This window comes from Macaca fascicularis, chromosome 15 (genome assembly GCF_037993035.2).
Source record: "Macaca fascicularis isolate 582-1 chromosome 15, T2T-MFA8v1.1".
Lineage (NCBI taxonomy): Eukaryota > Metazoa > Chordata > Mammalia > Primates > Cercopithecidae > Macaca > Macaca fascicularis.
In genome coordinates, this window is record NC_088389.1 from 85,664,909 (window position 1) to 85,682,180 (window position 17,272).

The 17,272-nt window shown below is 35.4% G+C and overlaps 1 protein-coding gene across 33 annotated transcripts in view; it reads left to right on the forward strand.

The window, feature by feature from the left end:
- The window catches only part of MPDZ (multiple PDZ domain crumbs cell polarity complex component), a 174,323-nt gene that overhangs the window by 61,043 nt on the left and 96,008 nt on the right, over positions 1 to 17,272 (forward strand). For 25 of the 33 annotated variants that reach the window (XM_045373236.3, XM_045373239.3, XM_074015756.1 and 22 more), the window contains 4 exons: positions 1,016 to 1,130; positions 1,444 to 1,532; positions 11,735 to 11,918; positions 12,737 to 12,808. In XM_045373236.3, the coding sequence (XP_045229171.2) occupies positions 1,016 to 1,130; positions 1,444 to 1,532; positions 11,735 to 11,918; positions 12,737 to 12,808 (460 nt within the window). The remainder of the gene's footprint in view (positions 1 to 1,015; positions 1,131 to 1,443; positions 1,533 to 11,734; positions 11,919 to 12,736; positions 12,809 to 17,272) is intronic. The other 8 variants (XM_074015764.1, XM_074015770.1, XM_074015762.1 and 5 more) reach the window with 1 other exon arrangement.

Below are 17,272 nucleotides of genomic sequence, written 5' to 3' on the forward strand. Positions count from 1 at the left end.
CCATTCGATAGTCAAATTGCCACTCTCTAAAATAGCACTCGCATAAGTCTTATTAAAAATAGAAAACACATTTGTTTCAATTGAAGCAGATTTCATCCTGTCATTTTCTTGTAATTATCTAAACTTTAAACTTTTGCTAAGTTTGCACAGATAATTATGTGCAATGAAAAAAATAAATCAAACTTTACTGTAAAATTATATCTCATTTAAGTGGACTGTCAGAGTTTGTTTAAAGAAATTAGAAAACATCAGCTAGCCCCAACCTGACTGTCCATTAGACTCTATAGCTTTGATTTTGTTGTGCCCTTCCTACAGTTCTCTGTAGCATCTGCTGACACCATACTAATACATAGTACCAATAGCTTATCAATGATATATTGTACCAATTAACTAGTGCTTAATTTTAGGGAGACTTGCTCTTCTGTCCAACATAGAATTAGTAACAATTCTATTAGAGAAGGCTGACATCTGAGAAACCCACTTTCAGCTATCATTCAGGATGCTGAATTATGAGGAATTATGAGGAATAATGAATTAAGACATGTAAAGTCTTAATTCTGAGTTACACACAAACTGCTCAATAAATGGTAGCTTGTCTAGTTGTTGTTATTCTTTTCCTGATAGACAGTTGACAAAAGTGATATTTTCTTTCTAGATTAAGTGGCAAAGCTAGATTTAACTTGTTGATCTGAATTCATAACATTAGTTTTTCAGCTATACTGCATCCTAACTTCTTCAGAAATTAAGATGAGCCATCTCTGAAAATAGAGTTTGCTAAAAAAAAACTGTTTGATTTAAAATTTAGTATACACAAACAATAATGTATTCTCTGATAAGGGAAGGTTCAATCTTATTCCTAACATCCCTTTCTGAGAAAAAATATGATGATGCCTATCCCTGTGTTCAGGATTAAAGGTATCATCTCTATTATAATTCTCTGCTAGAGAATTAAAGTAGGCCCCTGGCTTTCTTTTTACATATTTATTTCACTGTATATTTATTGATTTTATTTTAGGTTGATGCTTCTACTCAGAAAGGTGAAGAAAGTGAGACATTTGATGTAGAACTCACTAAAAATGTCCAAGGATTAGGAATTACCATTGCTGGTTACATTGGAGATAAAAAATTGGGTAATTTTAAACATTAAATATTCTTTTAAACTTGGCAGTTACCTCTGATATCTCTTACAGAATATTGAGTTGATATTACATGTTTCACATTGTTGGATAAACTGGTTGAAAACTTCCTTAGGAATAATTTAGTGTAGGCGACTCTTATATTGTATTTAAGACAGACAAAACAATTATTTTATTCCTTAGCCTATGTTTCTACTAGATGATACATATTTATTCTAAATTAGAACTTTATATTTGGAGAATTGAAGATGGATATTCTTTGAATGTGCTTTGAAAATTGTGAAAAATAACCTATTTCTAATCTTAGAACCTTCAGGAATCTTTGTAAAGAGCATTACAAAAAGCAGTGCTGTTGAGCATGATGGCAGAATCCAAATTGGGGACCAAATTATAGCAGTAAGTTACACATTTAACAATACCTTTGTTAATTTTCATAGTTGAGAATTGCATTCTCCTAGTTTACTTAGTTTTGAGAGCTACAGTTAACTCTCTACTAAAAAAATACCTCTGTACTAAAAAAAGCTTAAGCTTTTTAGGTGACTTGAGGCTCTTTTTACAATTACCCTTTTTATTATTTTGTGGAAGTAAAGTAAGGGCATTGGATATAAGCTTTACTAGTCTCAGTTCGGAAGGGGAGACTTCTTTCTTGAATAATTCCTGATATATCTAATTTCTGGTTGTAATGAAGTTATTATATTAATATTACACTTATTATACTTTCCTTGCAGATACTCCAGAGGTAGAGACCAGATGTCCAGTACCTTTAGAGTACTGCAATATGAATTAGGGATGCCTGCATTTTTTTTTTTAATCAGCAAAATGATACTGTTCTTGTTGGCTTTATGGCCGGGGCTCCTTTCAGCCCTAAGGGTATATAAGAATGGAAAAAAAAATCTAGCTTCTTTTAATTAGATCAAGCTATCATTGTTATCATTCTAACATCAATGTGTTTTAAACATATGGCTATTCAAGGCAGTGTACAAAAGAGTCCAACTTTAATTTCAGTGTTCAGTTGATACTGGACTCCCCAGACTGCAGCCTGAAACAGAAATTCAAGAGACCCTGCACCAAAACTGCCTGATCAAATAAGTTTAGGGGAAAACCGCCTATAGTATAGTCTCCTATGAATTCACAGTGCACATGGAAAAATTGAAGACAACTGGGTGTCTTCAATGAGCTGGTGGCTCATGCCTGTAATCCCAACACAGGCAGATCCTATCTCTGAAAAAAAAAAAAAAAAAAATTGCTGAGAACGATGGTGTCTGCCTATAGTCCCAGCTACTTGGGAAGCCAAGGCGGGAGGATTCCTTGAGTCTAGGAGTTCAAGGCTGTAGTGAGCTATGATTGCACCATTGCACTCCAGCCTGGCCAACAGAATGAGATCTTGTCTCTAAAAAAAGACACACACACACACACACACACACACACACACACACACACACACGAGAGTTCTGCAATAGAGAAACCTGTTTATCTGTTTTACCTTAGTGTTTACTAAACTTTTGTAATTGTGAGGTCCTTATTCTTCCAAACATATATTCATATTCTTTGAAAGACATCTTGAGGGAATGCTGATATATCTTAATAGGTATTTGTTTATGCTTAATAATAGTGAGAAAGTAGGATATTAAGATAGAGGAGTCCTTGTTCATAGCAATATTATTCACAATCACCATGACATGGAAGCAACCCAAATACTATGAATGGATAAACAAAATGTGATATATATATATATCTCTCCAATAGAATGTTATTCAGTCTTTAAAAAGAAGGAAGTCTTATCACATGCTTCAACACTGAAAAACCTTGAGGACATTATGCTAAGTGAAATAAGTCACAAAAAGGCAAATACAGTAGGATTTCACTTACATGAAGTATCTAAAATAGACTTATGGAAACAGAAACTAGAATAGTGGCTCCCAGGGACTGGGAAGAGGGATAAATGAGGAGTTGTTCAATGGGTATACTTCTGCAGTTCTGCAAGATGAAAAAATTCTGGAGACCTGTTGCATAATAATGTGAATATACTTAACACTACTGAATTGTACTATTCAAAATGGGTAAGATGGTAAATATTGTGTGTTTTCCTACCACTATTTTAAAAAATAAAGGAATCCTTTATCTCTCCCTTTAAGTCCACATTGTAGCTCCATGAGTCTTCTTGGGTTTAGTTCTGTGAAACTCCTGCCTACACCTGTTCATCTCTTCAAATCTATACTAAAGATCAAATTATGCTTGCCACCTCATCTGGCTATATGCCTGAAATGAGCTTTCTCTATGTATCTTCATTTTACCATACAATGTAAATGAATTACTGTACATTTTTTTTTGTTTTGGGGGAAAGTGAAAGAGAGAAGGAATAGTTACGGAGTCTAAATCCATATCTGATGCTGAATTACAAATTGAAAGCATAGCGAATTTACTCTTTTTTCTCCTGTTATCTATATTAATCAATTAGAAAGCTTTTTTAAAAAATCAACTTGATTGAAATATAATTCAGATACCATACAATTCACCCATTCAAAATGTACAGTACAATAGCTTTTAGTATATTCAGAGTTTGCATTCATTACCACGATGAATTGTAAAACATTTTCAGTACCCTAAAAACATTTTCAGTACCCCTTAGCATTCACTTTCTCCCCCATTCTCCCAGTTCTAGGCAACCACCAGTCTACTTCCTGTCTCTATGGATTTGCCTATTCTGGATATTTCATGTGAATGGAATCATACAAGACGTGGTTCTTTGTGACTGACTCCTTTCACTTAGCATAATGCTTTCAAGTTTCATCTGTGTTGTAGCATGTATCAGTCTTCATTTCCCTTTATTGCTGAATAATATTCCTTTATATGGATATACCATATTTTTTTTTACCCATTCATCAATTGATGGACATTTGGATTGTTTCTACTTTTTGGCTATTATGAATAATGCTACTGTGAACGTTCATGTACAAGCTTTTAAGTAGGTGTATGTTTTCATTTTTCTTGGGTGTATACTTAGGAGTGGAATTGCTGAATCTTATAATTCTGTATTTTACTACATATCAAACTTCCTGATTCAGTTTCTTCACTTACAAAGTTGGGATAAGGAAAATTCTCTTGTGTGATGTTCAGGAAAATCAAATGAGTGTTTTATTGAAAATACCTGTTAGCAGTTTAATAATTAAGCCGATATTAATTATTTAGAGAGTCTAAAATGATTACATATTTGAAGGGTCTCATGATAACTTCCCTCTAAATTTGTCATTATCTTCATTCTTGTACAAGTGGAATCTCAAATATAATTCCTCTTAGGCAAGGTCAGTGATGAAAGAAATTGTTGATGCAAAGGTGGAAGAATCTTTTCTCTGAAATGTTTTCTTGCTTTCAATAAAATCACTTGACTTCACTCTCATCAGTATTCTGATTTGTAATTTTTAGCGAACATTCTTTTACTACAAAGATACAAACATTTTAAAATCCTGAAGAATATCATGCAATGCTTTTGATCATGTATTAATTTTTTACTAAATATCACCATCTTGTGGACTTTTGAGATATTTGCAGCAATGTTCTTCACATTTAGTTGCATTTTCACAACTGCAGTCTTTGTCTGTTTGTTTGATTTTTGTTTGGACAGCAGCTATTAGAAGTATAATCTGTTTTTATTTTGTGGTTGTTGAAGTGATGAGATTAAGAAATTATTTCTTACTATTTTGATGAAGTGTTATTTTGTAACTTAAAAATATTTTGTTACAAGGTTCTTGTTTTACACATTGTGTTCTGTGGACTCCTACATCCACAGGGTTTCACTATAGGCATTACAGTGACAAGGAATAGACTGAATTTCTATTTTTCCCATTTCATATGTTGATATTCTGTTAATAACTTGATTATTTGACAAAAGGATCCTGTTGTGTTTTCAAAAGTTGACCAAACTTGTCATAAGATGAAAACATACACTCATTCTTTTTAGTTTGATATTCAATATCTGTGCTAAAAGCAGTAGGAAATTATAATTGATAAAAAATTATTAAATAAGCATATAAATAAGGAAAAGTATCACATGTTGCCTTTGATTTTCTGTGACTGTGTTCATAGATTGAAGTTCTCTATACGTATAGGATATGTTGGAGGAGGCCCTGGCAAGCTGGGTTGAGTATGCTCAGGGGCCAGATTTTGTAAGTTGTTGCAACGAGTATTTCTCCCCTGTAATTGTTCCTGTTAATTGTGGTGTCTGCAGTGCACATTATGAGGATGTTGGCTCTCTTCTTTTTTTTAATTTTAGTCTTGGCCAGGTGGTCTTGAACTCCTGGGCTTGACAGATCCTCTCCCCTCTGCCTCCCAAAGTGCTGTGATTACAGGTATGAGCCACCGCACCCTGCCTGGATCTCTTCTTTTCATGAGACAGCGCATAGGCAATTTGCTGCCATTATACTACCTAGTTCTACTGCACTCTTCTCTGTGGTACCATGGGTTCTGAACTGATTTCTTGACTCTCTTGTGATAAAGTGGAACCAGAGCTAACCAGGACCTCTTAGGCTTCAGTGACTTTGGCTTATATATAGCATGGGTGTGATTATATTGAAGAGAAACCTCTCCCACGAAAGCCTTGGAGATTTTTATGTTTATTACTCACTTCTTTACTCTTTTAATAATAATACCAGCTTCTGAGTATTTTCCCATTACAAAGTGCCAAGTGGTATAATTCTTGGAAAATAGATCTTCTTATTTCCATGTTACAGATGAAGATAACTAAGACATTTGAACAGAAGTCTAGGTTTAAAAGTTCATGACTGTTCCATTATAGCAATTTCTTTTGTGCTAGTATTATTCTCTGACATTTGAGTAAGGAATCCATTTTGAAATCCAAGTCATCAAGTTCAGAAGATAAAGAAAAAAAATGCATTTTTAAACATACTTTTAGTTTATTGTTATTAAAATCATACACATTAGATTTTTCTTAATAAAACTTCACTTTTAATAGAATTGAACAATACAAATGTTTTGCAGATAAAAAGAGCCTAAAGTTCTATGTATTTTATGAATATTCATGGAGCCCCAACGTGGAGATTTTTGCTGTTTTTTTCCTTTATTAGTGTGAGAGTAAATAGCAAGTTCATTTATTTTAGATTAATTTTTGTCTTTAAGGTTTAAAGAATATAAAATTTGAACATGGTTAAAAAGCTTTCTCATAGAAACCACTAGTTTATGGTTTAAAATTTAGAAAAATTCCATATATTTATATTTAAATAGCATCATATTATATTTTTCTATACCTTTTTATTTTACTTAAAAATTTACCTGGGAGAGGTAGTTATGTAAGCACATGTAGGTCTGTTGTGATATATTGAGGCCGGCTTAATCATGGATAGTTACATTGTTTACAGTTTGTCGTTACAGACAGATTATTACATACTACCTTATATTTCTTTTAAGGACATGAAACATTTAAATTCTGTTTTGTTGCTGTAATACTATTATTTAGATTTGAATTTTACTTATTTTGTTGCTCAGCAGTGGATCTTGTATACTACAGTTTTCTTACTGAATTTTAAATCTAATTAATCTCGCATTTGGCTAGAGTGTTTTGAGTAAACTTTCAGGAAGAGAAGGTGTTAGTGGACTTTCTAAACTTTTTGTTTCTGAGAACTTCTTCTGTTGACTTCTTATATTTTGACTCTTTGGCTGGGGATAACAACTATGTTGGGCAAAGAGGATTTATTAGGTATAATCTTAACTTGAAAAATTTTGTCATCAACTGCCCGTTTTAATTTTTAATGGGGAAGGTTCTTCCCTTTCCCCTAGAAGAAATCCTAGGCAAGTCTTCATGTCTTAGGGTATTCTTATAGAATAAGTTATCCTGTGGCCAATCAAAATAATCAGACACAGTTACAAATTAGTAAAATTTTCCCATACTAAATAATAGTCTAATTTCAAATGAACCCCCTGGAATATTAGAAGCCCACTACGAACTGATGGCTTACCTAGAGACTCGAGCCTGGCTCACTCCTGTGTGTGGTCCTCCCCTGGTCTATGCCCAGACAAAGCTAGGGAGGTGAGCAGGTCCCAACATAACAGAAATTTCCTCTGGCTTCACTGTCAAAGCAGCTAAACAGCCTCTTCCTTGTCCTCCTGGTGGCATTAGACACAATCTACTGCATTGCCCCTTCTGCAGGTGGCTTTGGACTTGAAGTCAAGGGGGAAATACCTGAGTAGGTATAGCATTCTTTCCTCTTAAAGAAAAATCTTCCTCTTAAGTTTTTCTTAACATTTAACAACACTCAGCTCTTTTATGCCCTGAATTGTAGTTCTTTACCACCTAGTTTAAATTTCTGCATGGTGGCCCTTTTTACAACTTGCTTTGATATAGGATATTAATAATCATAGCATCTCAAGCACAATTTCTGTTTTCTCATACATCACACAATTTCTGTTTTCTCATACATCACACTAAGTATAAGATTCTTGGTTTGTAATTTCTTTACCACAATTGTACAGATAACCTAGTCTCTCTCTTTGCTGCCTAGAGGCTGGTAGATCTTTTTTCTTTTTATCTTTGAAATATAAGAATTTTATCAGAGTACATTCAGGTGTGAGGTTTTATTTATTTATTTATTTCTCATCATTTTCTGATTTTTCATGTGCCTCTTTGATCTGTAGATTTGGGTAAGTTTCCCTTCTCCCTGATCATTTCTTTGATTTTTTCCCCCTCATTTACCATCTTCTTCTTATAATTTCTTTTATTAGTGTGTTGAATTTCCTATATCAGCCTATGTGTCTCCAGCCTTGTTTCTGATCATTTTTTATCTGTTTATTCTTTTCCTCTGAGATACGGGAAAATTACATGACCTGGTCTTCCATGTGCTGACTTTGTTTTCGCAGTACTTAAAATCTTGTTGACTGCCATCATTGTAAGTTTCTTTTTCTTTTTCTTTTTTTTTGTTGCGTAGATACGTGTGTCTTCTTGTAACTGTAATTCCTGCTTCCATAAATACAAGGAAATGTGAATTACTTTGATAGTAAGTTACAGGAAATATCTTTTTTCCTGTTCACTGCAATAACAACTTCATAGGAAGATACATGCACCGATCTTCAATATACAACCTGCTTTTGGACTGTGATATCTTATTTCACATCCCATGACCCTTGGTCGTCCTCAAAAATAACTGGGCTTGTACAGATAGAAGTTGAGATGAGTTCTGCTGCAGATTGTATGTTTTTTTTCCCAGATGATTTAGCAATTGACAAAGTGACAGGGAAGGGGAAAGTTTAAATTTACTGTAGCTTCATTTGATTCATTTGTAGATTAACAAAATGAAGAGGAAACCAGTGGTAGAGGATCACACTGGGAGACTTTGCCTCTGTTTTTGTTTTCTGTGTTTGCTGTGATAGCCAGGAGTTAGTTGGAGTTGTGTGTGTGCTTGTGTGCACACATGTGTGGATAAGGTAATTTTTATTACAAATAAAGTAATTCTGTGCTACTACTTGGAACCCAGCTTAGTATGGCCTTTAGTACTTGGTGTGTTTCTTGGAGTTACTGATTAGGATCCACATATACCATCTGACTGCCTCATTTAATGAGAGGGTGTTGTTTGTTTGTTGCTGAAGTTTCTTCTTGCCAGACAGGCTATTCCCACACATACAGAGATTCAGTTGGCCTGCCTTTGATCTGGCCATGCGCAGACTATTTCTAGTAGAAATTCCTCCAGGTTGCTGGTCTAAGGACTTTGGTGCTTCTTTGGTTTCCAGTTTTGTTGCAGTATTTTCTCTGTTCTGTTTTGTTAGTTTTTGTAACAGGTAATCAGCAGGGTGGAGGTAGGGAGAAAGAACAGAGCCAGATACTTATGTTCAAGTTACCATCCAGCTCAGAAGTATCGTAGAAGGTTTAAGGAACTGACAGAGTATGAGATTTTCAACTAGATCAGAGGTTTCTGGATTTTTGATTGAATATTTCCTCTAGTAAAAATAGCTAACTACTCATTTTCCCTCTTTCCTCCTCACTATGTATTCATATATATTGTTATATATATTATATATATCATATATATACTTAACAGACATTATATGGTATTTACCTATGTGTACATATACATAATTATATATATACACATCCACATATACACATATTTACAAAGCAAATGAGTTTTTAAAATGTTTAATTAGAAGTTTTATTACATTCTTTCAGAAACCTTTGCAGTAAGGGTACTCCATCTTGGAGACAACTGATCTCGTTCTTTTTTTTTTATAAATGTAAAATATAAATATAAAATAAAATATAAAAAAATATTACTCGGATGCCCAGACTGGAATGCACTGGCATGAGCATGACTCACTGCAGCCTTTTGAACCTTCTGGGCTCAAGTGATCCTCCCAACTCAGCCTCCTAAGTATTTGGGATTACAAGCATGTGCCAGTACGCCTGGCTAATTATTCTATTTTTTATAGAGACAGGGTTTCAGCATGTTGCCCAGGCTGGCCTCAAACTGTTGGGCTCAAGAAATCCTTCTGCCTCAGCCTCCCAAAGTGCTGCGATTACTAGGCATTAGCCACTGTGCCCAGCCTTGATCTAGATCTTATGATTTTCACATATTTACTAAGTTAGTAAAGATCTGGATTATGAGATTTAGATTATAAAATCCAGATCTTTTCTACTTTAGTAAACATTTGAATGCCTAATATGGCCCCACTATGCTTGGAAAAGATTACATGTACAGTCATTTTATAGTCATTTTGCAATTCTAAGGAATATCAATGACTTTGAATTTCAGCATTAAATTTATTGCTCTGATTTTTCAAATTGTTTTTACTGTGATTTTATAAATTGAACAACATGTTAAAATTTATCTTCCTCAAAATATAATTTACTTTACAAATAAGTTTTTGACCTATGAGCCAATGGCTCTATATTTTAATATCTATAGTATGGACAGCACCATGTTTTGGTGACACTACTGTAAGCAAAAATAATACAGAGCCTGTCCTTGGAGCATATAGTCATAAACCGCATAATGGCAGAAAATGTAAAATTAAAATTCTGAAAACTGCTATGAGGAAGAATGTGTAAAAGAGGGCTTTGATTGCAGTCAAAGACATCAAGATAGTTTATTATGAAAGCAACTATTGAACTGAGATATAAAGCAATTATAAGTGTTCTCTAAGTAAGCTCTTGAGAAAGAGCATGGTCTAGAGTGGGCTATCCAGAGAGTCCAGGCTGAGGTAAATTGCAGAGACTCCATGGCTGAAGGGAGCACTGCGAGTCAGAGGAATGAAAGTGAGCCCTCTGTGGCTGAGGGGCAGAGAGTAATGGACTGCATCATGAGAGATGAGGTTGGGGCTGGTGGGAGATGGGGGCAGTTGACACAGGCCGTTCTAAGCCACGTTGAGAATTTGGAGCATTGTCCTGGGAGTTATCTGTAGAAGGGAGGGTTGGGGAGATACGATAATATCTATATTTTGGAAAGATCACAGGGACATTTTTGAATGTTTTGTCATTTGTGAAAAGGGGAAAATCAAATGTATTTATTTTTTTGAAAAGACAAATAAAAAGACACTTTTTTTCTTTCTTTTTTGAAAGGCATTATAAATATGACCTTGTGATACGTCAGTGCACTTGATAAGCACATTCATCACTGTCTTCTATTCCTTTTAATCCTGCATAGTTTGGTTTCCAGACTTAACTGTGCATTGAGATCACCTGAGGAATATAAAAGCATATTTAAAAAGAAGTAGATTAGGGCACAGTGGCCCACATCTGTAAACCCACCATTTTGGAAGGCTGAGGTGGGAGGATCCCTTGAGCCCTGGAGTTCACGACTAGCCTGGGCAACATAGGGAGACTCCATCTCTACAAAAATTTTTAAAAAGTATGCCAGGCGCGATGGCTCATGCCTGTAATCTTAGCACTTTGGGAGGCCAAGGCAGGCAGATCACGAGGTCAGGAGATCGAGACCTTCCTGGCCAACATGGTGAAACCCCATCTCTACTGAAAATACAAAAATTAGCTGGGCATGGTGGCGTGCACCTGTAGTCTCAGCTACTCGGGAGACTGAGGCAGGAGAATCACTTGAACCTGGGAGGTGGAGGTTGCAGTGAGCTGAGATTGCACCACTGCATTCCAGCCTGGTGACAGAGTGAGACTCCGTCTCAAAGAAAAAAAAAAAAAAAGCCAGGTGTGGTGGTGTGTACATGTGATCCCAGCTACTTGGGAAGATGTGGTGGGAGGATCGCTTGAGCCTAGGAGGTTAAGATTGAAGGAAGCCATGATTGCGCCACTGCACTCCAGGCTGGGCAATAGAGTGAGACCCTGTCTCAACAAAAAGGAAAAAAAAATGGTGTAGAAGCCTGTGTCCTACCCTAGAACTAGTGACTCAGTTTCTGAATATGGTACCTCAGAATCTATATTAAAATAAACAGAACCCTCTCAAGTGATTCTAGTGCATCCCTGTTAATACTGGTTCCCAAAGAGATATTAGGGTCTTCCTGTCCATTCCCTAATGAGAGGAATACTTATTCCCCATTCTTTTCACACTAATAAACTATACATACACATTTTGTGAATTGGTAATACAAATATCCATTTATTTAACACATAACATGCTTTTTTTTAATCGCAGGTAGATGGCACAAATCTTCAGGGTTTTACTAATCAACAAGCAGTAGAGGTGTTGCGACACACAGGACAAACGGTGCTCCTGACACTAATGAGGAGAGGAATGAAGCAGGAAGCCGAGCTCATGTCAAGGGAAGACGTCACAAAAGATGCAGATTTGTCCCCTGTTAATGCCAGCATAATCAAAGGTAATCCTAGGTTAATCTGGTTTTTAGTTAGACGTTTATATTGTCTCCAATTTTTTTTAAATTCCAAAGTAACTTACTATTTCAGAATGGTTTTAAATTATTCAGAATGCTTTTTACCCTCAACTATTCATTATAAACCAAGGCAAGAAAGGAAGTTTAATAAAGTCAGGATTAATCGGGACCAGCAATGTGTCTATAAACTATAGAGTAGGCTGCTGAATAGAGCAGATTTCTTTCTGTCTTATTCATTGTCACCATTTCTCAGTTGGAAACAGGCAGTCATCTACCTTTCTGTTTCTGCCTTACTCTTGGATGTCATTGCAATGTTCTCACTTTAGGGGAGTGCTCGTCCACCTGGATTATTTATGTGACCTTCATAATAATTCTAAATGCCCAGCCTTTCCTTGAAGGAATTGACTTTACTTCCACATTTAGAAATGTCATTCATAAGCTGTTTGTACATGAATATGTCTGCAAATTACTGAAACCCCTATGTAGCTCAGTGATTTATTGGTAGAAATCAGGCTTTTGGCTGAAAAGGCTTTTGGCTGTTTCATTTCTAAAATTGTGGACCATTCTGATATTTATGCCATTTATACATATTGCACTATCAAGAAACAGTGGAGCAAATCACAGGAGAAATGTATTACTTCTTTTCCACTAACAGAACTTGCCTTTAAGTACATATAGTTATTAAGAAGTTTATCTCTAAAAAACAGACTCTCATGTAGGAGTTCAAATAAATATACTGGGTTTAGAAAAATTCAAGTGCTTGATTATACTAAAGATAAAATTACTAAAATATTTTTATCTTTAAGAAAATTATGAAAAAGATGAGGATTCTTTATCTTCGAGGAGAAACACCAACATATTACCAATTGAAGAAGAAGGTAAACACCTAGAGCCAGCTTTTGTACTTCATTATTTTTCTTTTTTAGAAATGATTTTTACAAATGTGATTAAGCCTCTATGGATACATTGTAAGTTACTAAAAAAAATTTCAAAAAGTGATGTTTGTAAATCCCTATTTATAAATGTGACTAAGTGGTCTTACAGATTAAAACATTCCATTTATAGCTAAATTATTCTTTCATTTATTGTTCACTTATACTTTCTTGCTGAGTCAGTCTATTCTTTCTTCCATATTTTTTTGACTAGAACTCCTTAGGAATTAACTGGTTATATATGTGGTTCTAATTTAATCTCTTTGTCTGTATACAGCCAACATAAACTAACAGTTATAAAATTATAAAGTATTTAAAAATAAACACAGGAGAATCATTAACATATAAGCTCTTGGGAATGAGACTGTTCAATTTTGGGAGGCTTTTTTCTCACTTCTTAATTTTTCAGGGGTTCCAAGATTTAATATTGGGAAGTTGGTTTGGAAGGTAATTGCAGAGAAATTATCACACCTTCTGGGAATTCTCTCACTATAAACATAGGACCCATCAAGCTATTTTTAAAAATTTAGAGTAGCATTATTATTATTATTATTTGTATTACAGACAGGTTTTGCCGTGTTGGCCAGGCTGATCTCAAACTCCTGACCTCAAATGATCTACCCACCTTGGCCTCCCAAAGTGGTGGGATTACAGGCGTGAGCCACCACACCTGGCCAGTAGCATTATTTTAATACATAGTTTTGCCAGAATGTTGCTCTCCTCTTTTTATTCTGTGTGCTGTGTGCTGCTTTTACCTTTCAGATTGCTTTAGGTACTTGATAACTTAAACCCACTGAACAGAATACAAGACTGATCTCCCTCCCTTCGTGTGAATTCTTTTTGCTATATAATTACACCAAAGCTTTGTTGTTCTTTAACATATCTGTTCCTTCATTATTGGATTTCCTGCTGAAAATTTTGAATGAGCTTTACTATTTTAAAGGGATATTTATGTTTGCAGAGATATTCCAGAAGTTAGATCTGTAGAATTCACATGTACTAATAACATTCTGCCATTTTTACACTAATAAGTAAATAAATTATTTAGGCTAAAGTGAATATCAAGAATTGTAGGGAAGGATAAAAATGTTTAGAGCATGATACTTGCGATATTAAGTGGGCATGGGTGTGGGAGTTATCACCAAGGTGCAGAACCATCTATTTTGCTTTGGTGAAGGTAGCTAATGAGAAATCTCTCTCTCTCTCTGTGTGTGTGTGTGTGTGTGTGTGTGTATGTGTATGTGTGTTTGTGGCAGGATACATGGGGGTGACTATAGACCTAGAATCAGGAATCCCAGAATCTTTTTAAAACAAAATAAAGCACAGACTTCTAAGTGATTTTAATGCATTTGCCCTAGTACCAGTCCTCAGAAAAGGGATAAGATATTATTGCCTCTTCCACAGGTATTTTACACGTCATGCAAGCCTGGACGAGTCATTTGACTTCCCAGCCAGATCAGAGGTTTAGACTTTATGATTTTTAAATATATGCCTGAAATCCAGTCTTGGGGCAATTGTGAGAGGGTAAGAATGTAGAGTTGTTCTGCTGAAGGTTGGCTGAATATGAATTACAGACTATTTTTATCAGCAGCATGATTCCCTACTTTCTCCATTCGTAATCTCACCTGCTTAAATCACTGCCTAGCTGTGTAAACACAGCAGACTTAGAAAGTGTGGAAAGAGATAGGACTCTGAACACTCTCCTATTTCTCTTGCAGAATCAGTTCAAAGCTTCCCTGTAATCTGTGTTCATCCTTGCATAGTTATTTCCCTCTGTACTGAATTTATTTGCTTTTATTATTTTTAGTTGACCTATAATAATTGTACATATGTTTGGGGTACAGTCTGATATTTCCATACATGTATATAGTATATAATGATCAAATCAGAGTAATTAGCATATCTATCACCTCATAGATTTATTTTTTCTTTGTGTTGGGAACACTCAATGCAACATCCTGCTCCTCTGGCTATTTGAAAAAATACAGTAAATTGAAGAGTGATATCACAAGATGACAGATTAGAAGATTCCTCCCACATCCTTCTTCCTACATACATACAACTAGAAACTATCAAAGACAAAAATACCACCCTGGGTTCACCAGAGTTCAGCCCTGAGTTCACCAGAACTAGAGGGAGAAGCAGAGAAACTTCTTAGGCCTACGGAATTGAGAGAAGCCATGACTGATAAGATAAATGGTAATTTTAGGCTGAGCTGCCCCCTTCCTCAAGCTGGCATAATGCCGCTCAAAGAGAATTGCTTTAGACCCACAGTTCCCAAGATGAGAGGAGGAAATTGGAGTTAGACATTCAGTCTCTCCACTAGTCTGGTAATCTTTCACTGGAAATCCACCTAGGTCCCTTGCCTGTGAACCACTGGGAGTTCTGGGAGGGCTAAAGCACTTGGGGTGAGTTGGGAACAAAGACAGAGGCACTGATCACAGTGACTGGCATGCATTTTGGCAGGTATTCTGCACTCTGATAAGTGGGTACGCCATGTTGAAGAGACTGGCTGGTTCCATGTTGCTGCTGGGGTACAATCTGTGGGAAGATGCTGTCTTTAATTGGATTTTCCACAAAATCCGGGTGCTCTCATGGAGCCGTCTCCTGGCCTAGAAACAACTGAAAGGTTGGGGTTAAGTTTTGGTGCCAGCTTAAATCTTCCGCAGACCGGGGACCCATAGCAGGGCAACAATGCAATTCTAGGGCAATGTTTAACTTTCGGTGCTCGCTGTAAGCCTTCCCTAGACGGGAAATAATAGCACATCAAGGAGTTAGTTCCAGGGAAGTGTTTCAGTTCCAGTACTCATATAAATCCTCCCCAGAATGGGAAAAAACAACAGCCCAGCATTTAAATTCTGATACCAAGTAGTAAAGCTCTGACACCACCAAAGAGCACTTGCAAAAACTGGAAGAGGTAGCCAGCTCCTCAAATGAACCATCATCAGTGTAAAAATACAAGGATTGTGAAAACATGGAGAAGTAGAATACCACCAAAAGAAACTAACAGAGCTCCAGCAGTGGACCCAGAAGAATTGAAGATCTATGAAATGTTGTACAGAAAATTCAGAATAATCCTGCTAAAGAGGTTCAGGGAATCACAGGAAAATATGGGTAGAAAACAAAATGAAATTTAAAAAAATCCAGGATCACAATGAGAAATTTGATAAAGAATTATTTCTTTGTATCTTCTATTTTTATCTTTGTATCTTTTATTTCACTGTATCTTTTATTTTTATCTTTGTATCTTTTATTTTTATCTTTTATAAATAAAAGATACAAACCTTAGAAATAAATAATACAGTAAGCCAAAATCTCATTAGAAAGTTTTATTGAAGCAAATTTGATCAAACAGAGAAACTTAGTGAGCTTGGAGAGAGACCATTTGAAATAACCCTATCAGAGGAGCAGAAAGACAAAATAATTTAAAAGAGTGAAGGAGACCTATGAGAATTGTGGGATACCATCAAGTGAACTAACCTCTGTGTAATAGGAATTCCTGAAGGAGACCAGAGAGAAAAAGGCCTAGAAAGCACATTTAAGGAAATAGTAACTGAAAATTTCTCAAATCTGGAGAAAGACAACACCATCCAGCTACAGGCTTAGGGGTAACCAAATATATTCAATACAAAGAGGAAATCCCCAAGGCACATCATAATCAGACTAGCAAAATAAAAAAGAAAACTGAAAGCATCAAGAGAAAAGAAACGCCACATTCAAAGGAGCCCCAATATTGCTACATTGCTTTCTAGTGAAGTAATGGAAAAAGATATTTCATGCAAATGGAAACAAAAATGAAGAGCAGAAGTAGCTATACTTACATCAGATAAAATAGACTAAGTGAGCACAGTAAAAAAATAATACAAGATTATTATATAATGAGAAAAGCATCAGTAGTTCAATATAGCAAGCAGGTATAACAATTGTAAATATATATACACCCAACATCAGAGCACCCAAATATATTTAAAAATTAATAAACCTGAAGGGAGAGATTTACTGCAATATAATAATTGCAGGGGACTTCTGCACCCTACTTTCAGCAGTAGACAGATTATCCAGACAGAAAATCAACAGTAAAACATCAGTTAGACTTCATTGTAGACCAAATTGACCCAATAGACATTTACAGAATATTCCATCCAACAGCTGCAGAATACACATTTTTCTCAACAACATATGAAACATACTCCAGGCTAGACCATATATTATGACACAAAACAAGTCTTTATAAATCTTAAAATGCCAAAATCATATTAAGTATCTTTTCTGACCATAATGGAATAAAACTAGATATCAATAACAGAAGAAACATTGAAAACTCTACAAATTCATTGAAATTTAATACTATGCTTCTGAACAGTAAATACATCAATAAATTCAAAAGGAAACTTAAAAATTTCTTGAGAC